The sequence below is a fragment of the Actinia tenebrosa genome, unplaced genomic scaffold (assembly GCF_029948245.1).
Source record: "Actinia tenebrosa isolate PJP-AT-01 unplaced genomic scaffold, QUT_ActTen_1.0 PGA_scaffold1__47_contigs__length_23844297, whole genome shotgun sequence".
Taxonomy (NCBI): domain Eukaryota; kingdom Metazoa; phylum Cnidaria; class Anthozoa; order Actiniaria; family Actiniidae; genus Actinia; species Actinia tenebrosa.
Window position 1 is genome coordinate 8,070,664 of NW_028292578.1, and position 25,846 is coordinate 8,096,509.

General features: G+C 35.2%; 1 protein-coding gene across 1 annotated transcript; it reads left to right on the forward strand.

Moving 5' to 3' along the window:
• Nucleotides 1-12,287: 12,287 nt before the first annotated feature.
• LOC116287240 (putative G protein-coupled receptor No18) lies at nucleotides 12,288-23,938 on the forward strand. Its single transcript, XM_031693892.2, has 2 exons — nucleotides 12,288-12,341; nucleotides 21,737-23,938. Exon 2 carries the CDS (start codon nucleotides 21,817-21,819, stop codon nucleotides 22,987-22,989), a length of 1,173 nt encoding a protein of 390 aa, XP_031549752.2. The 5' UTR covers nucleotides 12,288-12,341; nucleotides 21,737-21,816; the 3' UTR covers nucleotides 22,990-23,938.
• Nucleotides 23,939-25,846: the final 1,908 nt, after the last annotated feature.

Here is a 25,846-nt window from a genome sequence, read left to right on the forward strand (position 1 = left end):
TTTTTACTTTTAATATTCATCCTAAATATTTACTTAAAACGACTCCATTCTTGGGTTATGAGATTGGAAATAAAACTCTTAAATTTTCTTTGATTACGATTCCATAGAACAAGCAATGTACAGCCATAATTAAACGTACCTTAAGGGCCCTCAAGGAATCGTACTTTAGTCCTCGCTTGTCGACCCTATCTCAGGGTTTAGACCGATGATTTATGTTGGATTAGCACAAAGGTCTTCGTGAGTTTTCACACATAAAACGTAGCGATGAAAGAGTAGATATCTTCTTGCCAACAACTAACGTTTCTTGAAACTCAATATCAACGATCACTACTGAGACGGGTAGGGGTAGGATGGTTTTGGATTGATGATCACGTGTTGATCATGCTATAGCCGCAGAGTTCTTAGTGTCGTTACGCAACGTTTCGTGGAGGCGGGCTAATATGATGCTTGTGTGATATGAAAATATGGTTTAACAAAGTTCGCCCAATCAGCATCACAATGTGGAAGAAAGAAAAACGAAAGAAAGGAAGGAAGAAAGGAACTGACAGAAAGACAGAAAGACAGGGAGGAAGGGAGAAAGGAAGGAAGGAAGGAAGGAAGGAAGGAAGAAGTTCAAAAATCCTATCATTCAAAGCTGGCTGGCTGGGCGAAATTAAAGGTGATAAAAGCAACGAATATGTCTTTCAAGTTAAGTTAATTTCACTGAAGTCCAGCTGGTGAACGAGTCGCAAGAGATCAAACCATGTACCGTTTCTGGATAACAGTCATTTGAATTGCCTCCTGCAGCTTGAAGAATTTCACCGCTATTTTCATTGAATGGTGGATTAACTGAGGACTTTGTTTTATTACGACTGGATTGACAGCTTCGGAATCAATAAAATGGGATAAATTCCCGAGTTCGTCTCTCTAAAACTGCTTCGCCGACAGTTAAAAAACCTATAAAATACCTATATTTCTCCTTTTCGAAAAACTTATATTTTCACGTGTGAAAATAACATGTTATTTTCACATGTGAAAATATCGTTACTATGTGTATTTAAGCTATTGGTTATAAATAAAAACTTTTTATAATAATAAAAAGCTTGTTAAGTTGATTTTATGAATAATTATGTAATAAACAAAATATTACATGGGCGCTTGGAGATACGAAATTTATCTTCTCGTGTTGAAAATCTCTGATGTCTTTTCCGGCAACACTCGAAGATAAATTTCGTATCTCCGGGCGCCTATGTCAGCTTTTTGCCTTATTGTATTAGGACTTGGCACGCTGATCCTTAAATTTTTACATGTAATAGATTTTATCATATATAGTGTATTTGTTTATTTATATATATTATCACTTTTATATATTTGTATATCTTTATTTATTATATAGATATAGATGAAATACCAGGTTTTCTCTAGTGTCGAAAACTTGATATCTTTCACCAGTGGAAGATACCATATCTTTCACACGTGAAGATATCGCTGTTGACATAGTAACGTATTTTAATAAAGAATTTTTGAGCTTTTGTTTTATTCAAGTTTCATCGATATCTATATAATAAACAGAACATTACATGGCCGCTTGGAGATACGAAATTTTATCTTCTCGTGTTCAATTTAGATATCTCCATCGTTCGCTGCTCTCACTCGTGAGATATCAATTGAACACTCGAAGATAAAATTCGTATCTCCGCGCGCACATGTAATATCCTCTATAGTATATTTATTTGTAAACTTAAGTTTTTCAATCTTATATTGCCAATTAAATATTAATAAATATTATTATTATTATTATTATTATTTCATGTAACACCCTCTATTTAACTACAAATCATGCCGTCCACTATGATCTCTCTGTCTTTTTTTTTGTTTTGTTTTTTTTTTTGCTGAACGGAAGGAATTTTTTTTAACACTACAGGCTTCTTTTTTCTCCATATTCTATTCTGTTCTTGGATTCATTTTTTTTGAAAAGCCATTTTAAACAACAGGCAACGATTTAATTAAAATAGTTCAAAGCTTCATCAACTTTATTGTTTGCAAAAATCATAAAAACAAAGTACCTTTTTCTACAAAACAGAATTTATCATTACGGCTTGAATTTTTCTTAGACTCATTTCTCTTGGCCTTCCTCGTGTTTCAGCTAGGGGATTTTGTAAAAAATTTACAATTCCCGTCTAAAAAGCACTCTTAAACGTAACCGCGACTGATTTAGAGCTGAGGTAAGTATGGTAGACTGAATATCCCGAGTTTCTTAATCAACTGGCATACGCCATCTCTATTAAGGTTACTGGAGACCCTCAGGGGTATGTTTCGTTTAAGACTCTCTACTTACGCATCACTTTAAATAAACCCCATGAAGCTATATATCGTTTTAAAGGTCATATAATATAGATTCAGAAAATAATATTATTTGAAAGAGAATTTTTAATTTGAAGCAATGCCGGAGCCTTAAATACAAATCGGGCACGTTCAGTAGAGTTAATGGACATCGATTTGGCGCGTATAGCCAAAAGAATTTCACTATGTAAAAAATGTTGTGAGCGATTTTTGATATTTTGCTTCTTTAAAAAGTTATTGAATTTTAAATTTGGAACGTTGAAAAATTTCAATGCCGGTTAATGTTTCACCGCATAAAAGACGAAATACTCAAAATATCAAAAATCGTTCACACCCTTTTGTAGATTATCTTTTACTTATTCATGCATAGTGAGGTTCTTTTGGCTTTACGCGCTAACGCTATTTCCATTAATTCACCTCTACGGAACGTGCCCGATTTGTGTTTAAAGCTCGACATTGTTACAAATCACTTTGAAATAATATTATTTTCGAAATCTTTATTAAATGACCTTAAAAACGATATATAGTATTAGGGGGTTTTGTCGAACGTGTTGCGTAGAGAGAGTTTAAGACAAACATACTTCTGAAGGTCTCCAATAACCTTAAGGTGCCCGCATTCAAAGTGAATATTTTGCGAGACGCGAGTCTTCGAGTAGCCAGCGCTCAGCCGCAGACTAGTCTTCGAGCGACTAGGGAAATTTTTTATTTTTTCAAATTATTTTTATTTCTACAAGCGGCACACATCGACAAACGAGCGTGCGCGTTATATTCACCTGTAGTTGAACATAACAGCATAAGACGTAAATTGTGACTAATAGGGAGTTTTTGATTTACGTTCACGGCAAACGTGACCACTTAAAAATTATTTTAAATAGCTTAAAAAGTACCGCAAAAAAGTCCAAGTAGTAGAAAAACAAAAGAATATTTGTCTTTAGTGAGAAGGTTTGTAAAAGGTAAAGTAAAGTACAGGAAAACGATGAAAACGTGGTCACGTTTGCCGTTTGCGGGGAGAAAAAAAGTCAATCTAAAACTCTCTAATGAGCTGCGCGCCGAATTTATTTTATTCACTTAATGTAAAAATACTAATTACATTGACAAATGTAAATAAATTGCCCCTTATGTTCATACGAGATATAGAATGTATGCGAAAAGTCGAGCAGTCTAAAGTCGTGTAAACTCGACGAAACTGAAATTTTTTTTTTTCTGGAGTACGTATACGGAAAAATTGAATAAGAAGAAAAGAAAGGACATCCGTTTGCAATAATACAACCGTTTCCAGCCGAGAAAAGTAGTTGTTTAAACATGAATATAAATTTAAGAATAAGATAGAAGCTTTAGTTTATGCTCAGTCAGTGGCAGGAAAAATCCACAATTTTTTAAAAATAGTTTTCTCATTAGTAAAAGTATTGAAGTTTCTTCGAAGACTTAATGAATTAAAATTTCTTTTGAACATAACTTGAGCAAAAAAAAAAAAAAAAAAAAAAAACATGTCTTTTGTGGTTTGTGATTTTTGTTTTTCTGGAGTACGGAATAATTGAATAAGAAGAGGAGAAAGGACATCCGTTTGCAAAAATACAACCGTTTCCAGCCGAGAACATTTTAATTTTTTTATACACTCAATATTGAAGAATCGTTGTCGTGTTCAGAAACATAGAAGCTGAGACCGAAATGACACATTTCATTTGCGCCATCCATGAAGTCGGTTTAGAATGCCAAACACGTATTAAAAACAGTGGATGATGCCACGGGTCGCCGGTCACAGCGTGAATCTAATTAACGTACTTCCCATGTGCCATTTCGGTCTCAGCTTCTATGTTCTATGTTTCTGAACCCGACAACGATTCTTCAATTGAGTATATAAGATGAATATAAATTTAAGAATAAGATAGAAGCTTTACTTTATGCTAAGTCAGTGACGGGAAAAATCCACAAACTTTTTATAATAGTTTTCTCATTAGTAAAAGTATTGAAGACATTATGAATTAAAATTTATTTTGAACACAGCTTGAGCAGAAAAACATGTCATTTTGTGATATGTGAGTATACAGTTTCTGAATTTCAGAAAAACATTCTAGTGTTTCAAGCTATGAATGAGAATACAGAAGCTAGTTTCATTGCAGTGGTTTCCATTTACCCGGGAAATAAAGTGTATTAATTAGAGTGTTTTCACAGGTTTAATTATGAAAATCACGCTATTTTTTTAAAATACTTTGTTAGTATTTTTATATAAAGTCAAAGACCGTCTTTTTCTTTTCTATTCTTTCTTTCTTTCTTTTTTTTTCTTTTTCTTTTTTTTCCTTTCTCAGTTCCTTTTTGGTAAAACTAAATTTTATGCGACTAACTATTATGTGTATATTTTTTTTAAAACTTAAAATTTCATTGATACCCTGAAACAACCTCTCGGCTTGACGAAATTGACGAAACACAATTTATCTCTGGGCTCATCAATGTCATACAATGGTTAACTCACAAATAAAACCCTGAAACAACCTCTGGGCTGATCTAAGTCAGGGCATGGCTAACTCACAGATCGAACCCTGAAACAAACTCTGGGCTGATCAAAGTCAGGGCATGGCTAACTCACAGATCGAACCCTGAAACAAACTCTGGGCTGATCTAAGTCAGGGCACAACTAACTCACAGATTGAGCCCTGAAACAACCTTTAAGCTGATCTAAGTCGATTTAATTCAAGGTTTTGGTCGTGGGGAACGAGAAAAACCCGGAAGAATCTGGAGAAAACCCTCGAATATTTTCTTTAATTTCACATCTTTTTTCACTTGATTTGTGTCGTTCTGGCGTCACAATCAACACCAATACCATTCATCACAACAAAAATAAAAGATTACGCTAAAAGCTAATAATTCATCGAAACAAACATGATTTCAAAAGTGATCATACTTAGCGGAGTCACTTGTCGAGCTGGTGTCAAATGTGTAGTGCCGATAACTTGGATATCTAACAAGATCATAGAATCCCGCTAAAGGGGAGTTAAAGAGCTTCTTTGTGAGGGTTTTCGTTTACGCTTTAAACTTAAGATTTAATGCCAGATGAGTGATAACTGTTATCATCATCACCACCATCATATACATTAGTATATCAGGCATTATCACCATCACCATCATCTCTACGCCGCTAACAGTTAAAACTTTGGCTATTTTTTTACGGCTTCTGAGGGCTAATTTTCGTATTTTACGGTTGATGAAAATCAAACTTTTGTCATTTTGTGCTAATCGATGTTTACAGTTGATATTTGCTAGAATCCTTTGCAAAATTCATCATACTTATCCAATCAGTGTCATGAAGTATAAGGTAAATGGAACCGTAGAAAAGAAAAGAAAGTCTCAAACGCGGATAATCAGGGGAAAAATCATTACGGTCAAAGAAAAATTACGGTTAAAAATATTATTTTTTAAGCCTTACGATTAAGGCCATTGAGATCCTCCATCATCAATCATTATCATCACCATCATCATCATTATCATTATCATTATCATTACCATCATCAATCATAATAATAATTATCACCATCATTACCCGTCATCACCATCATTATCATTATCACCATCATCAGTCATAACCATCATCATCATCATTACCACTATCATCATCATCCCCATCATCATCACCATCATCAGTCATAACCATCATCATCATCATTACCATCATCATCATCATCACCATCTTCAGTCATCTCCACCATCATCATCATTACCATCATCAACATCATCATCACCATCACCATAATGGATCATCATCATTCGTCATCACCATTATCATTTCATTAGTCATCACCATCATCATTTCATTAGTCATCATCATCATTACCATCATCATCATCATCACCATCATCAGTCATCTCCACCATCATCATCATTACCATCATCAACATCATCATCACCATCACCATCATCACCATCACCATAATGGATCATCATCATTCGTCATCACCATCATCATTTCATTAGTCATCACCATCATCATTTCATTAGTCATCATCATCACCACCACCATCACCATCACCATCATCGTCACTTAATAATATTGATCCTTTATAACTATACGTGTGTATAACTATAGCCATTCATTTTCATCATTATTATAAATTGGTTTGCCTTAATGCTAAAGGCAGATTGCGAGACACTGACAACTTAAGATATCTTTTACAAAAAGCCGAGTTCGATTACCGTATTTTCTCTATGGGGGCTTATCACAGAGAGGGTGCTCATTATAGGCTTAGAGCTTACACCATTTTCTTGATCTTAAGAAATTCATAATTACTTATCTTCATAATCTCGACAGGTGAACGTTTCTTAGGATTGGGGGCTTATTAGAGGCGGAGGTTATTCAATTTTTAGCGCCTCACACTGGGGGCGCCTTATTAGAATGGGGTTTATTAAAGGCTGTGGATTAAATAGAGAGAAAATGCGGTACTTGTGTTTCAAAAAAGCTGCCATCTTGATTGAAAGTCATTTTTCAAAAGGTTTATCAATCGTCTCTTAAGTATCTTGAAAATCCTTGCGAACCACATTCAAATTTTTATAGTTTTAAACGGATTCAAAGTTGATTTTTAATAGCTTTTCCGTCCGACACAATTCTCTCAATCTCCTCCTCAAAAAGCTGGATTCGAGCCGCCATGTTTGCATAGTGGTATTTACTGCGCATGCTCAGTCTTATTGTGATCGTATCACGTGCAACTGAATCCGACAGGATACAGTGTTATTCATAGCCGAAAGATTATACTGAAAAAAACTTCTCTAATCGATTTTTCCCATCCGCAATGTCAATATCAACTCAGTTTCATATACATTAAACACTTTGTCGGTCGGAAGATCTGAGATGGGCGATCTGAGACTAAACGGAATTTTTGTGCTCTTGTCTTCTGGTTCAATACGAAAAAATCTATTTTCTAACGCAAATATCATGCTTCATGTTACGATCTAGGAGGAAACTACTTTGTTCGGCATCAAATATATTACATTTTGAGCGTGTTACTCGAGCTCAGATTTCAAATCTTCATTCGAGAAAGTTTTTAGAAATAGGCGTATGTTATATAATATATATATATGTTGCAAGCATTCTCAAGAGAGTTAAAAGACAATAAAACATGGCGGCTATTGTGGTGCCCTTAACAATTTGATGCTAATAAGAAATATTTTGTTATATGGCACCAAGGCTCCCCCGAAAGGCCGCGATTACGTATCGTTCAATTAACGAAAAATAGCCCAATCGAAAAATAGCCACTAGGTCGTATAAGACTTTAATTCAGTTTTTTTAATTCAACTTTTGGTACTATAGTTCATTTAAATTCTTAATATTATCAGATCAAGAGTCTTAAACTTTAGACATTTACCTGCTATTGATAAGTTAAGTATGATATGGATTACTAGCTACTGACGTACGATATTTCCTCTTATTCTCTTAAGCGCTCAGTTCACAATATTAAATCACAAGTACCGTACACTTAAGACACACTTGCTATATTATCGGAATAGGGCAATTATTCACGAAATATTTTTTTGGTAGTCTAAAAGAGGACAAGTTCAATAGGTCGTTTGTAGGAATGATGTCATTTTACCAACACTACCAAAATGCCTTGCGAATTTTCTTACTTATTGAACTTTGCATTTCCTCATGAGAATAGTGGGACAATTGTTGTTAATTAACTGAAATAAAAAAGGAAAAACGTGCAAGGGGATTTTGGTAGTGATAGTAATTAAATGGCGCTATGATGCAATGCCTTTTTGAATCCAGTGGAAGAAGAGCCACTCTGTCGGAATCCACTTTTAATTCCCATTACTTATTAATTAATCATTTGTTCTCAGTACCATTGCTTTTCTAGCTTAATATATATGATTTAATAATTTAATGTGAATGTGTGAGAAGTAATATACAGGGGTCATATAGCGGCCATGTTATCGGGCATGAACAATGCAATGCTTTCTCAAATAAAATCGGAAAAAGAATAAAGAAAAGAAAAGACCTAGTGGAGTCTAATCCTTGTACAAATGCTACAATCATGACTATTTTTTCGATTTGGACACGATTATTTGCAATTATTTTCCCACCAACGCTGCACGCGCGAGTAACAAGGACAGGTTAGGTTGCTGTATGCAAAATAGTGATAGCTTTATGTACTGTTTAATAAACGAGTAAGAGTGTTTTATCAGGTCTAAAACCACTCGGCTACGCCTCGTTGTTTTAGACCTGATAAAACACTCCTACTCGTTTTTTAAATACTACATAAATGTTATGGGACGACCGCTCACGGTAGAAGCGTGGAGATCTTTATTCTACTATCTCTTTAGCTGATTACATAAGCTGTATTTATAATAATTCTATGACAGGTGTCATTCTATAATCAATGTGATAATATCGTCAAATCATGGTTGGTTAAAAGAATAAGTAAATCCCTAAGTGCGATATTCTAATGACGAGTAATACGAGTGAAAATCTTGGAATTAATTAACATAGCTGAAACTAAAGCTAATATATGAATATATCGTAAATGTATAGAAAAGATTACAAGGAACATTTCTAACATAAGACTCTAAAGAACAATCCTAAAATAACTGAGCAAAGGGGTAAAAGGTGTGTAGGGCGTAACCAGAGGAACAATCGTAATGGGAGGAGCTAAGAGGTCTACTTGTGAATTCAAAGCATACTAATATCTAAACTTGTGCGTGATGGTAGCCTTACTGAAATATCTAATATCGATATTTTTATATAGCTATTTGCTCATGCTTTATCTTGTTTTCATACGATAAGAAATAGTAATTAGAAAACTGATGTCTTACTTAGCTCGTCTGTAAAAACATTCATTTTCTCTCTCATAACATAAATATCCTGAGCAAACTAGATAAATAAAGAAATGAATAATCTGCAGAAACAACAAATTCAGGTTTCGTGTCTTGGGTGAATATATTCGGTGCCAAAAGAAAGAAAATATTTACGAAACGATTTCCGCAAGAGAGAACAAGTCATTTTTCATTAAAAGAAAATGAGGTTCAATGTCACTGGAATGCCGGCCACTTTTATGCGGATTAATGAGCATATACTTCTAAAATGACGTATCAAAGTTTATAGGGTGATCACTGACGTCAAAATAAACTTTTAACTTTTTGGCTGCACTGGACCCGGTTATACGAAGGGTGGATAGCGCTATCCAACGGATAAATCTTTATCCATTGCTGATAAGTCCATGCTTTTATCCAATACATTAATCCATAAAATATATTTCATCATGGAAATCTTTTCAATAAATAAATATTTTACCTGGGCCGGGTGAATAGTAAGTTATAAAAAAAGACAAATACATGAAAATCTATATATTTTCTGTAATCTTTGTTTCGTCTTGCCCCCCGGGTACTGGCAAATAGATAATTTCTCACTCAGCCTGAAAGCAAACCCGCCTTGATTGCTTATGTCATATCCGTAGAAGTGTATGTGATTGCAACAGTGTTATTTTATTGCTTTTGCAAAAAGCTGGGCGATTATCTGATTCCTCGATGTCCTCATCTCTTGACTATCGAAGATAACTTAATAAGATTAGATCATTTTATTCTATAATCCATCGCATCCACTCAGGAAGGATAAAAAAGTTTTGAAGACAGAAATAACCGTATCTTGAGTATTATTTCTTGTTGTCCTTTTATCTTAATCTAAAGTGGCAACCAACTTCATAGTCACTAGCAGCATTAATTTCGTCAAACACTTCCTAAATGAGTTGAATTTTCTCAATATTATCGTCAGAGACAAAGTTTAAGTACCATTATTATTATCAAGAGTGCAGCAATATATCTAACGAAGTGTCTGTAAAAAAACATTTGTGGTCAAACCGCCTCTGGACTGAGAATTACGGTTAGCCGTAACTTGGTCTTTGATAGCACAGCCGCCGAAGGTTAGTAAAATTTCTGTCACAGCTTTAGTATAGACCTTTCCCGAATTCGCTTGAGTAACCAATGACTGCAAGTCAAGGTTGAACTTGATAAAATATGTGAACACATCAAATCCAACCTCGACTTGGAGATTTGGTGGTCAGGGCGATTCTGACCCTTTTCATGTCTCCTAGTCTTATTGAATTCAGCTATGCATGGGGGACTACACTAAACTAAGTTTTAAATAATTCCGTTCAAAAATTGTCTCAATGAGATTAAGGTTTTTCCGGATTTCTGTTGCCAACTTTTCGTTTCTTTCTTAACCATGCATTTCAAGGACAGTACCACCACATGCAATGAATTCATATTTTCTCAAACATTTTAACATAAAAAATAATATTCAAATAAAACATGCAAATATTTGATGATATGTTTGTAACTTGAGAGAATTTTCTCGACGAGGCTAAAATTTGCTAATTACAGTAATTAAAAACGTGGAAAATGTTTACGCCTCTTGACGTCAACGCATCAGTTTACATTAATACAGACCTGATTGAATGACCCCCATTTCGGTCTCTCCTCCTTTCATCTTCACTATAATATAAATAATTACTAGTTAATCATAAGAGTTGAGATTTAGTCTATTAGTTAATATAGCTTGTCGGAGGAAATTTAAAGGCAGTTTTCTATAGAGATCTTTAATGTACCGCTATTCCATCCTCGGGCTATAGTCATAGCAGTAGTTATATGACTGCAGCCTCCGACGCGCGTCGTTCAAAGAGCTCACGTTTTTGCATTTTGAAGAGATCTGTGGATGTTTGTAAAGACAACATCTATAAGATGAATGCAGAGTTTCTTTACGGTCTACGAATTTCAGTTTCAGTTTTACAGAGAAAAAAGAAGAGAAGAGAAGAAAATAAACGAAGAAAAAAAGAAAAGAGAAAAGAGAATTAGAAAAGTAATAAAAGATAAATAGAAGAGGAGGGGAGAAAAAGAAAAAAAAAAAAAAAAAAAAAAAAAAGAGAAGAAGCATTTGGAAAAAAAAAGAAAAAAGAAAAAAATGTCTCGGGCAATTCTGGTCACGTGAATGATATCTTAAAAATTAAGCACAAAGAAAAATAAAAAGAGATAAGAGATAAGACGAGAAATAAAAGAATCAAGACAGAAAGGAAATCTTGCGAGAAGTGCTGCTTGACACCGTAAAGAGCACCACCTGACTCGGACAAGCTTTCTGGCACGACCTCGACCTCTTTCAAAAACAATTCCCTTATCTTAAAAGTTATCAAAGTTATCCCGACTTTAAAGGACTCTACCGCCTTCAGCATAAATAAATCTTTTAAGATCACAATAAGATATTAACGAAAATTAAACTTATTGTAGATAGTTAGGTTTTAAAAGATTTTCGTGAAAAGTTTGCTTCTTGCACTGCTGATCTCTCGCCCCCGAAATTCTAAAAATTTTAACTGACTTTATTATATTTATCATCGGATTGTTTAAAATCTTTTCAATTTTTACTTATATTGTCTAATCTGGATTGACATTCGTCTAAGGCCACATGCTGTTAGTATGGTTTAGGAAGTCGACTTCCGCTTCATAATAAAAACTGAGCAGTATCTATTTTTTCCCATTCTTTTTTAATCTCGTTTTACGAAACCTGTCTTTTCTGTTGTTTCGCCATCCACACGTAGCTATTAGGCAGGCTCTATTTGCCTTTAACAGCGTCTTAAATGATCGTGACCGACGTGTTTTCAGTGCTTAATGTATAATGCTTACTATGGCAATAATATTATTACAGTAAATGTATGAACACACCAAGTCCAACCTAGGCTTGATTCATTGTTTCGTGGTCGATCGCTCAATTCGAGAAAGGCCTCATGATCGTTTCTACCTGGGAAAAGAAGAAGGTATAAAAAGCACACTGCCTGGGGAAAAAACAAGGCGAAAACTCGAGACGCATTTCTACAAGTTACAATTTCCATTGATGTCCCCCCCTCCCTACATTTTCAGTTCCACATCAGACACTTCCTGTAGTGCTCATTTGGATATTTACCAGTTAAGTAGATATGTATATACTCGATTCTAGGTGGTGTGGTATGTCAGTAAGGTGATGCGAGAGATGAGAGAATCCACTATTACAGCTAATGGTAAGAAGTTTTCATTCATGACTATTTCTCAACCCGAGAGCTTTTAAATATATTATCAATCGAATTCTTATACTTAAATTTACTATTTACATCATAATATGAGCAAAATGTAAGTATTTATTTATTTATTTAATTCTTAAAAAACACCCTTTAGACTGTGCCGAATAAATTTATTCCAACGACCAAAAGCGACAAGAATTCCAGGAAAAAACTGATTCAAGTGAACCACAAGAACTAGGAATTCGAGTCCATCGTCTTGATATATATCTTGTTTGTTAAGCTTCCATTAGCCAAGAGGTGCATTCCGGTAATGCACTTTTGAAGAAGAAAAGAGTTTGTTTCCGTATACGAATCGCCTTAATTCACTTTGAACACTTCAGTCTTCTCACCGGCTGTGGTTCAATCATAGACAATGCTCTCGACCGCCGGATCGCTTTCTGTGAGAAAAAACTTCAACGATTTCTTTGAACTAGCTAATTTGTTGTAAATCAATAAGTTCGTGTTTGCTCCGGATTATTGAAATTTTGATTCTCATCACGTTGATATCGAATATTATTTTTGAATGTAGGCGTTAAGGGGCGAGAGTTATAATGCTACAATATATTGACTTCACGCTGTTGTTGGCGCTGCCTGACAATCAAAAAGAGAGCTTTCCATAATGCATTGAGGACCAATTTTAAATATATATCATATAGTATAGTCAAATGTCAGTGAAAAATGTACTAAGCTAAAGGACAATGTCGACCTCAAATAATCTTATTCGATAGTAGAGCATAAACGGAGGCTATATTCACTTTATGACAATATTCCCCGGTCGTTTAGGATATAGGCTGAAAATCTGCGGGTCAAGATCAGTTTTTGCTTAGTTTTATTAAAAACATTTAGTTTCAAAGTATCTCTCGTCATTATTCCTAAGAACCACACTTAAAGCTTTAGTCTTTCAGTCACAACAAAAATTGAAAGAAGAAGAAAAAACGTTTCGTTCGTAATATTTGATATTTGTCAAAAGAATTGAATCCGATGATTATTGATACTGTAGTACGATTTAACAGTGAAAAACGCAATACGCTTGCGCGTGCGTGGGAAATTAGTGACAGAAGATGGTGGACGTTCAAAAAGAAGATTAGTAAATATCTCCAAATCAATGTCAAAAATGGTGAACTTTATTATTTCTTATTAAAACGTTCTCTTACATAAGTACTTACATTTCCTGCTCCATATCCTGCTTTACATATCCTGCTTTAAAAATTTTTTCTTCTTCGAGCAATATAAAAGCAAAGAATCCAATATGATAATTAAGCATTGCGAAAAAATACTTATCATTAATAATGTATAGTTTTATATTAATAATACATTAATTTTATCATTAAAAATGCAGCTTAACATTAAGATTTTTCTAAACAGGATTTCGTGTGAAAACGAAGAAAACGTATGATACATTGACAGCACTCGCATTGTGATTGGTCGAGTGCAAAAGTCATCGTATCTTGAATGCTAATCAGTTGTTTTAAAACTAAGACTTCAATTATTTTGTTTATGATTAAAAGCACGACTAGCCCATGGCGATAACACCACGCTTTATTTAAGTTTCTTTTGTCATGGAAAAGAAATTTCGAAATATTTGAGTAGATCACGCACTAACTCATTAATTGTTAGTTTAGTTTAGTTTTTTTATTTAATAGTTTCAATGACAGAGCATGAATAGACTCGTAGTCCATGTGGACATGCCCCATACTTACATCAACATACACTTAATTGAAGAATCGTTGTCGGATTCAGAGACATAGAACATTAAAAGCTGAGTCCGAAATGGCACATGGGAAGTACGTTAATTAGATGCATGCTGTGACCTGCGACCCGTGGCATCATCCACTGTTTTTAATACGCGTTAGGCATTCTAAACCGACTGCATGGATGGCGCAAATGAATAAATTATAATATAATTATGTCATTTCCCATGTACCATTTCGGTCTCAGCTTCTATGTTCTATGTTTCTAAACCCGACAACGATTCTTCAATTGAGTGCATACAAACTGATACGATTTACAACAGATACATAACTAACAAACAACATGACATGGATGAGAAAGAAAGAAAATAATCTATCGACAACCAACGGTTGCCGGAGTAACAGATCTACATTTAGAACAATTGGTTTTAAAGGTTGTTATTCAGTCAGGATCAAAAGATGAATGGAGAAGTGACTTGTAATGAAAGCGAACTTTCGTTTTAAATGATGACAGAGTAGTACTTTTCTAAATTTAAGATAATTTCAGTTAGCGTGTTAATTCTAATTGCAAGTCAATCTTTCTTAGTCTATCTGAGAAATTCAATCATAAATCTTTTTTAAAAAAGGGGAAAATCACAGGTAACCCGAGCTAGATTTGTTCGATCAAAAAATCGATGATGTGCGACGCACTCTTTTATTAAAGAATGGATGGATGTGCGGCGGAATGGGTCTCTAAAACTCATGAAAGCAAGGACTAATGACTTATCGTTTCCTTTCTTCTTAAATGGTTAAGACGAATGTCTTTCATTTGACCCGCTACCGAGATAGAAAAAGGTTTGGAGTTTTTGAAGAGATGAAATCTGATTTCCAGAATTATCCAGGAAATAGTAGACGTAAGGTTTGTTTTATTTTCGTGCACAACATGGCGACAAGATATCACAACAGTGAAACAGGAATTATCCGCGAGAAATCCAAATTAATTGACTGAACCATCACTAGATTTTCGTATCACGGCAACGTATTTTCTCGACATTACAATCTCTTCCGTAAAGAGCACCGAAACCTTGCATCCATCTTTGCAAGGCAACCGACTTTCGTAATGAAATAAAACTTTGAATGAAATAAAAGTAAGATAAATAAGTATATGGGCACGGTGATATGGATAGTTGAATACATTATACCCATAACTTATTCATGTGATGAAAATGACTCCAAATATTGTTCATTGGCAGATGTTTGGACAAAGTTTTCCGGCTTTCCTCCCACATTTTAAAAACAAGTGCATATTAAATCAATCAAAATGAAAGGTTTACTGATTCTACTGAATATAACCGTCTTGTATATTTAAGGGCAATTCATCATTCAGTTGCACTGACCCTGCTATGCCAATATTAACTTCTCAAAAGTACATGGTGAATTCGGCTTTTTCATTTGTTCTTAGTTTTTAGCAAAACAGCTGACAATATCTTTGGTAATTAACAACATGAAATGTAACCCTTGACAGGGGGCGTACCCAGGATTTGTAACTGGGGGGGGGGGGGGACTTACATACCAAATTGTCACTATGACGTCATATGACGTCAATATGACGTCAATATGACGTCATAGCAATCTATTGTTTTGACGAAAAGAATCACATGGTCGATAGAGGAGAACAGAACAACGTACGCGGCTATGATTGAAACAAAAAGCGTTCTGTAGAACGAAACAATAAAAGATATGTTCATTAGTTACCAACACACACCAAGTTACCTTTTTACTGTTTTAAAAGAATGTCTCGCCATATATGGAATGTCTTGATCAGGAAGCCCAATGGATAGTTTCAATTTTAAACGATTTTTATTTGAAACGAAACGAAAAGACGTCTCCGAGAAGCGAGGAAACTGATTTTCTTAACTGCTTAAGTTAAGTCTAAACAAATCTTCACACACTGCATCAACGGCCGGTTGGATTTTTTTGGCTTTGAAAGGGGAGGTCACGGGCACCCTGTCATCCCGCCCCTGGATACGCCCCTGCTTGAGTTATATTGATAGCTTAGTCAATAATTACTGATTTGATCCGGTAATTTGTAGTTTCATGTCAGTGCAAACAGTTAATTATAATACAAGAGAGGGCGGTTTACTTTTACCGCGGAAGGCAAACTTACTCCAGAAGTGCTATTTTTACTTAAATTTAACATAAGCCTCAATTGAATTCTATTAGTACCAGGATTAGTACTGATTCTACATGATAGTGAATAGTAGACTGGTAAACTGAACATTCATTGATCGTAGTTCTTCCAATACGTTAATGACTGTAACGTCATTTAGGACATTTGAGTTTATTTGTTGAAACTAGTGCGGATACAAAATGCTGGTCATTTATTGTAAACAATTCCAAGATAACTTTCGTGTAAACCATGAGTGAAATAATGGTGCAGTTGAAATACTGACTGTTTTCCTGAACCAGTTACCCTGGTCCCAGAGGCTCGACGATTTTTCTCCACTTATATTTTGAGCCGCGAAGCAGCGAGACCGGCGAGACTTTGGCTCAAAATATACGTGGCCGGGAGAAAAATCGTCGAGCCTCTGGGACCAGGGTATGAACCAGTTCAATTTTGTATACGTAATGAAGCTTTTTTTAAAAGGCATCTCCATCAAGTGAACAAATTGGAAGTATAGACATAAAGATGCACCACTCAAATTAAGAAATATTTTACTTAACTATTCATTTTATGTAGAGCTTGTAAGTACTTCAATCTTCTCGGTAATATTCTATTGATTTAGTAGAGCTTCAAATACCGAATCTACAGGCGATTAGGACTAGCAATCCGATCAATGTCTTGGCACCAGTCAGCATGTCTATCATGATAAGTTTGAACTCAAAATAGTCTTTCTAAGAAATATTTCAGATTGGGCGTCGCTTATTTTTAGCTTGGGCGTAATGTTTATCCATTTCAGACCAAGTGTCATTCCTAAGAGTCAAGAATAAGAATCTTTGTTTGAGTTGTACAGTATCCATATTCGTGTGTCTTCTCATGCACAATACAGTTAAACGATTAAACAAATGATACTGTAGGGATTGACACGTGGTCTGAAATGGAAAAATTGCAGCTAAGGTAAAAAGGTTTATCAGTTCTGTTTTCATTCGCTTGAGAACAATCCATTTCATTACGAGTAAGTTTAAAAAAACATTAAATGAATGGGACCATCAGTTAACTAACTGTCCAAATCATTAGCGTCAAATCATGATATATTTATATTAACCTTTTGATTATACACTCGATTGCCAAAACGTTGTAGTATACATTCATACACATATCTGATTCAGTATACTTAATGATATACAAAACAAAAAATCGCTTTATTTATTGTTTCTTTCATTCAATAACTGCCAAAATATTTTTTTTCTTGTCTATTAGATCGTACAGATTATAAATCAGTTGGTTTTAAGCGTTGAAAATGTTTTTTTTTTTGCATTATGCATCTCATTAGGCATTTGTATAAATGTATACTACAACGTTTCTGCAATCAAGTGTATATAGTAAAATCCACATTTCAATATAAGAATCTAATCTTAGTCCTTTCTTTGCTATATATAGCTAGGATTATTTCCGATATACATTTTTCTTTAACTGATACGTATTTTCGACCCACTGTTTCTTCCTGATTTCACTATCCACTCATGATACACTCCAAACCGAGGCACTCAGTGTTACAAAGTTAGCCAATCACAACAGCAGGATGAACACAAATCAATACAACTTGGGCCAATAGGACGTTTGCCTGATAGCGTCGACCAAGATGCTTTGCGAATTTTCTTTCTTATTTAAATTTGTTCTCTCATGAGAATAGTAAGACAATTGGTGCTAAAGTTACTGAACAAAAGAATGGGTGCAAGGTTAACAGGTTTTTCTTGCGGTTTGAAGACAACTGAATTTGCTATCATAATTTACTATCTTGTCTGAGGCCTTCGTCTACACTATGCCGGATAAATTTGAATCCTAATTTTTATTTATTCGGTTAGGCCTACCGCACACACTATTCCGGGGGAATCCGGAACAATCACTTCACCGAAAACGAATTTTTTCGAATACGGTCTCCAGAATGGAACAATTTGAAAACGCCAGCTAGCCGTATTAGTGTGGACGGAGAACATTTCGTATCCGAAATTTTTCGAATACGATGACGTCATGATTGTCATGGGAACATGGCGGGAAGGCTAAAAATTCACCTGCGGGCTCAATTTCAGCTTCAGATGTGCAATGAAGCGTTTTTGCCGCCTCTGATCGGACTAGTGTGGACGCGAAACATTTTATCCGTTTTCATGTGTGGACGGAAAACTTTTTTTTTTTTCGGTTTCGGTGTGAAAGCTTGCGGAATTCAAATTTATCCGGCATAGGTGTGGACGGGGCCTGAGAGAATATTTAGTACAATGATTTGAAGACCATTTACTTGTATAAACTAGATTTTGTTAACGGAATAACAGAAATTTAGAAGTTTATATGCTTACTTTTTCACTACAAAGAATAAAGTAAAGAAATCTTAGCTGACCTTTGTAAAGTAGTACCTCTTTTGTCCTTTGTACTTAGATTTGGTCAGCTAGGGTTTCTTGACTTTATATCACAGTTTGACGATTTTTACTGAGGTTTTTAAGTAACACCACACACTGATTTACTTATTCTCTACTTTCACGTCTCCATAATACTTTGCGTCTTTGGGGGGTAACCAGAGGGTAAAAACCCACTTATTTTGCTGAAGGCTGATCAGACAATGTTGACAATACCTTGTTTGGTATCCAAAAATAAAATGAAGAAGTAAAAAAACAGAAAAAGATAGAAGCTTGAATACGTTTAAAGTAAATTTTAAACATTTTTTCGTAAGTCAATACATTTTCTGTAAGACCAAAACTCTTGATGATCTGTACACGCAAAATAACTCGGAATAAACTGATAATCAGTATTGTACAGATAAAAGCAGGTACAGTACAAATTCAATTAAGAAATCTTTCAATTTGGGACAGTTTTTTGATTGGTTACCTCCAAAAGACGGAAGGCATTATGGGGATGTGAAGGTAGAGAATAACATGATACTACAGAAACCTAGCTTGGGCTACCTGTGAATGATACTAATAATACAAAGATATTTCTGAAAACGGAATTATGGGCCTTCCGTCCCGCGGCACACGTGTTATCAAGTAAATACCCCATTTGAAAACCCAACTTTTTGACGCTTCCCAGAGTGGAAATGTTTAAAAACGCCGTTTTCATGTTGTCGCGTCTGGACAGATGATAACGGAACTTTTCAAAAACGCCACTGACGCACTGTATTGGACACTTTGTCACCAAAAGAAAATTCACACCCATCTGTTCCTTGTACGTTCTCATATTACTCTAATTTACGCATGATCTGTCTCCGTTTTCTGGTTGTTCCAGCGTCAGTATATTGATCGTATAATTGATATTCGTGTGGACGGGAAGAAAACCGAGTCCAAAACGCTACATGGACAGGAACATTTTTAGACCGGGATAAACGCAAATGTATACATAGCAACAACAACAACAACAACAACAACAACAACAACAACAGCAACAACAACAACAGCAACAACAACAACAGCAACAACAACAGCAACAGCAACAACAACAACAACAACAACAATAATTTATTTGGTACCGTATACTAAAGGTATATAAGTGTTTTTTCCAAATAAACAGAAAATATATATTTCAATTTCTAAATTAGCAAAATACATCGATGTATTTTAGATGGCTTGTCGTAATTTAAGCTTTCTAGCTATTTGTCTGTGGCAGCATTGCCTTTCTATCAGTCTTGACCATTCGTATATGTATCTTGCTACAATTTTCTTGGATATTTTTATACGGGTTGATAAGAAAATGGAACTTTATCGTGTTCACTTATGTAAGAGTTCAAATTTTTTGTTTGTAATTGTGTTAATTTTTTGTTCTAGTTCACGCATTTCGTTAGTTTGAGTAGGAGGGACATTTCAAAACTAAAGTTTTTTCATCTTCAACTTCTTGTTCACATAAATGACATATCCTTTCTTCTCATTTGACATAAGGTCGTAAATGTCCCCCCTTTCAATTGATTCTGAGTTTTGTCACACTTGCTATTCTATGTTTCATGTTGCTGACCTCTTTAAGATAACTTTCTTGTAGGAAAATTGTATGTCCTGAGTTTGTTATTTTGAAAGTCTTTCCTATTCTCATCATTATGAATATCTCCAAACCATATTGTATTTCAATGTCCTCTAGTCTTTGTTTATTTGTTTAACGATCGTTTTTTCTTTCTTTTTGTCGAAATTATGTTGCCATACAAAACTGTATCCTAATTATCGAAAATCGATTTAGCTTTACCACTCCAGCTACATTACGTACGTACGGATATCATCTTGTATAGTAAGATGCGATTTTTCATAGCACCCCCCTATAATCTCCCCCCCCTATAATTGAGAAACACAGAGACATATTACGAATACAAAATAATGGTCTTTTTAGTCTAACAAACCCATGCACCAAGTCACGGGTAGTCCTTACCAGTAATCAACACTGCACGTTTTAAACAGTACTCTTTTAATGTAATACTTTTTTGGTTGGGCTGACTTAACAATATACGAATTATCAAAGATGAAAGAACAGTATTTCCATACTAAGTGTCAACCAAATAGCAACAATACGGCAACAATTTTGACTGTCAGTAAAAGCATAGTTAATAGAGGTAATATAAGTTTTCCAGCTCTTATGAATTGGAAAATATTTTGACAGAGTTTCTTTGGAATTACAAAATGTTTAAAAGCCACAAATAAAAACTGATAATCAAGATTATTTAACCGAAAGAAACTGTTGATTTTTATTTATTTTATTTAGTTTAAAAACAAATAATGTTTCCTCGTTTTTGACATGCCGCTTAGCTGAATCATGATATCGAACTCAGACAAAGCGATAACAAAATAATGAAGTTAAAGGATTCGAACTTTCTCGTACTCACTTCTGTATCCTTTATAATTCTCATCCTGTTTATATCACATTTTCCATGGTTCTGTTTTATGTTGCTACCTAGATTTTTCTAGAGTTAAAACGATACATTAATATGTTGCTTTCATGCTTCTGATTTTGCGTAATGACGTCGACTTCCTCTCTAATATCGAATGTTTGTATTATTCGACCAATCACAGAATGCGCAGTATCTCAAACATTTAACAGAAGCCTTTTACGACTTGAAACGAGATTGCAACATCATATCTCGAATAATTTTCCCCCTATGTTTTTTCCTGTTTCTTGGGTTTCTTTGATTAGGTTGTTATGTCCTTATTATTATTATTATTATTTTGGTTTTTATTTTGCATTAGCTAGAAATGTCTTTGATATCACTCCGGGTCAAAGCTGTCCGCATTTTAAAACATCTTTTCTTGAATTATTTTTGCTTCTTTAAAACCCCAAACTAAATCGATTCCCTAGAACTTCCTGTTCACAAACTTCACAATCAATTACATCTTTATCCTTAACCATCGCGAGAAAAAAATTTTGAATTCCAATTCTATTTGACGTGACGGCTTTCAGTTGACATGAGCTTCAACTCAAGGGCCTGTGCAGATGAGCAATCAATCCCCACTGTTTTGTGCGCTGACGTAAACTAATTATTTCTGTATTTTTTTCATTCTTTAAAGCCGCTAAGCGTAATATTGCTTCTAGTGCTGGTATATGAACGATATCACCTTGGGAAAGTTCTAGAATCCAAGTGACAAAGATGTTCAACATCACAAACTCAACCAAGAATTCCAGCGTCCTTTATGTCGTCACAGGCGCAATCAAACAGTACGTCGAGCCTGAGGGATCAAAATACTTTCGTTGGTTCTGCTTCACGGTTTTTAGTTTGGCCGCAGTTATTGGGAACTCAATTGTTATACATTCTATTTTATCGATTAGAGTGCGAAGACCTCTAGCCTACAAGCTGGTGACAAACGTGGCGGTGGCGGAACTGCTGGGAGTGATATTTCTGCCGCTGATTTTCATTTACGACGAAGTGTACTCATGGCCTTTTGAGAGTCTTTTGTGCCATCTTGCGAGTCCCATACAGATTTCCTCTTGTCTGGTCATCACATGGTCTCTTGCTTTCATTTCTCTGCATCGGTTTCGCATGTTAAAGAACAGACGGTTGCGAGGCATGAATGAATTGAGATACCAGTTCGGTATTGGAAGTCTGTGGGCTTCAGCCGTCATCATCTCCTTCCCGTCATTCCTGTACTCTACCGTGGTGAAAAATCCCTACGATGGAATTCATTCTTGGTGTGTCGTGCTGTTTCCAGGAGACACCTTAAACACGTTCCCGTCCCCAGTCTACAGGAGGTACCTCATGGTCCGTTTTGTCATCAACTTCCTGGTCCCAATACTGATAATGGTCCTCGCATATGGTGCCATGGGAATCAAGCTCAAATGCCACATGGCTAAGAAACGTTTGAGAAACAGAGGGCTGCCATCCATCGAAGTCACAACTGACGAAGGCTATTGTCTTAAAGAATCGAAATCTGGCTCTTCAACTCAAGGGGAAGAGAAAGAAATGAGCTGGTCACGAACTCTAAGCCCGGACAGCCTCACTCAAAGCGAACGGAACAAAAAACTCCAGATAAAACTAGAGAGGGATCTGTTGAGAATGATCTATGCGATCATTTTGGTATTCGTTGTTTGTTATTTTCCCTACCAAGTGCTGTTTCTTCTGGAGTACTTTGACGTAGTAACCTACAAGAACTGGAGGTATTTTCACATTACCAGAAAGTATGTTTTTCTGAATACCTGTCTACAGAGCGTGTTGCATCCCCTGTGCTATGGAACTATGAGTAAGTTCTTTGCTAAAGCCTTTTCTGGGATTGTGTTGTGTAGATGGGTCCGCAGAGGAAAAGCGGGTCTCTATGCCAAGCCTTGAGTCGCCTAGACAACAAGAGGAATCATAGCGAGTCCTAAATGCTTCAAACGTATGTTAGTATTGGGATATCTTTGAATACGGATTTCCCTTTGTGGATTGGCCTTCCCTCCACACGTATCCGGTGAAAACGCCACTTGAACTAAACGCGAACGTCGCGTCGCATCAAACACGGATACGTGTGGGCGGGCGAAAGCGACGAGAATTTTTTGAAAACAGGATAAAGGAAATCCGTTTTCAAAAATATCTGGATAATCCTTGAACGGGGCTTTATATAAAAACTTAAACACCATGTCATTACAAGAAAATATTCTTAACTTAGATATTGAATGTTAGTCCTTTGTCAAACTACTACTGATCGGCTTAGCTTGCATACTTCACAAGCTAGTCGAACCATAGTGCATTGTTAGTTCATTCCGTTCTTTTGCAGTGCTTTTTATTCTCGACTTAACTCTTGCGTAAGAGGCTCTTTGAATACTTTATTTGGTTCAGCTCTGTGAGCACTGCACGGCTCATTCTTGTATCCAGACCCTTCTCTCCATTTTTCGCAGTTAGAAAGATGAGAAGGTTTTGGGTACGAGAATGTGTACAACATTTCCCTGTTGCGACTGTCGTCTCGATCAGCGGATAGCAGTAAAAAAAGTGGTAATTTGAAAACTGCTTATAACTGTTCTTCGTTGCACAACATAGTTAAATTAAACTCTCGCATGTTATAGAAGCTAGAAAACCCCAATTTCACTAAAAAAATTTTGGCGTGGATGGAGCCGGTTTTAGAGCTTGTTAGCGCAGAAGGCAGCGTGTTTTCATAATCTCAGCGAAGGTCGTGTTTGATCCTCACGCGAACCATTGTTTTCATATAAATCCCGTTATTTTACTGCACAGCTATAGTGGTTTCACGGCAGCCATCTTGCTGGGCTGAAAAAATACACAGGGAGCCCATTTTGATAAAAGATGGAAAATAATACTTTTTAAATTTTTGGTATTTAAGACCAAGGAAGTAGGGTTTTCCCCGCGGGCCCTTGCTGTTCAATAAATTCTCTACTACTACACGAGAATAATTTTATTCTGGCCCCACAACATGCCGGCCGTGAAACGGCGTGCTTGTTTTATTTTGCTAAGCTTTAGCGCATGCGCAGTGCGTGTGCTTTGAGTATTGATAAACAATAAGTACGTCGATTGAAATAAGGAAATCACCACCTTCTATACATCGGTTCAAAGGTCACACACCAAGCATTAAATAGAAGCTGCAAAGAAGTTTCAAATGATTATTCAAATTTGAACCTTGTGTACCCTCGGTTGAGTGCTGTGTGTTTGCGCAGTAACCCAACGTATGGAAAAGTGGCGAAAAGACATTTTTCGAGTTACCGCTGTGTTCCTTGATTACAGGCTCACTTACTCAGGCTTAGCCTCGTATCAGTGTCTAAATATTTCTAAAGTAAAGAATGCACAACTTGAACAATACAAACGCTTAGAAATTCCATGGACCTTCACTGGAACATGAGGATTACGTAAAAAGAAAAAGTCTGGTAGAATACATAACATATATCCGTTAAGAAGTTCACTAACAAAATTGTACAAATTAGTGCAAAGTTTTGTAGGTCTACGGTCTATACTGAGGCCTACCTAACTCACTAATTCGTGCAAATTCGTGCAGTTCGTTACGACGGAAGTTTTTTTCGGAGATTTTGTATGCACTCTAAGAAACAGTCTTTCTCATTTATGGTTCCAGCATGTGCAGCCAAAACAATACCAGTTTTAAAATCCCATAGACTTTTAATGACATCTGTGCAGACTCATAAACGAGGCTTTGAATGTGCAAATGAGTCTGTCGTCTTGAACAGCGGTATGCATCGAATGCTAAACTGGTGTATTCCGTAAATTAAAAGGCTATATAAAAACAATCACTTGAATACAACATAGTAATTGAAAGTATAAAATGGAATCATTCTAACAAATACATAGAAATTAGGAGACGGTAGTTTATGCCTGAATTTTCTTTATTTAAGTTCACTTTATTCACAATGGATATTCAAAGCTTATAGTATAACTGTTTTAATCTAAGGTTGCATAAGATCTGATCCATCTCTACTATGTACAACATGACCTGTAACAAACAAACAATCCCCAAATTTGTTTCAGTGAAAGTTAAGTTTGAATTTTGAGTTTGTTTGAGTTGAGAGTTTTGTTTAAAGTTAAGTTTGGTTTGAGTTTAACGGTTTTAGCCATTTGAGAGTTTTTATTTCGTTTAGAGTTACTTTTGGTTTTTAATTAGTGATATTTTATTTTAATTTAAAAGTTGTTTCATATAGAGTTATTAGTTTAGAGTTGTTTAGTTTAAAGTTGTCTTGGTTTTTTAGTTTTATGATGGTTTAGTTGAGAGAGTTTTGTTTCGTTTAGAGTTACTTTTGGTTTTTAATTAGTGATATTTTATTTTAATTTAAAAGTTGTTTCATTTAGAGTTATTAGTTTAGAGTTGTTTAGTTTAAAGTTGTCTTGGTTTTTTTAGTTTTATGATGGTTTATATAGTTGAGAGTTTTGTTTAGTTTAGAGTTAAGTTTGGTTTTTGATTAGTGATATTTTAGTTTAGAGTTGTTACATTAAGAGTTATTAGTTTAGAGTTGTTTAGTTTTAAATTGTCTTGGTTTTTAGTTTTATGATGGTTTATATAGTTGAGAGTTTTGCTTAGTTTAGAGTTAAGTTTGGTTTTTGATTAGGGATATTTTAGTTTAGAGTTGTTACATTAAGAGTTATTAGTTTAGAGTTGTTTAGTTTAAAGTCTTGGTTTTTTAGTTTTATGACGGTTTAGTTGAGAGTTGTTTCGTTTAGAGTTAAGTTTGGTTTTTGATTAGTGATAATTTAG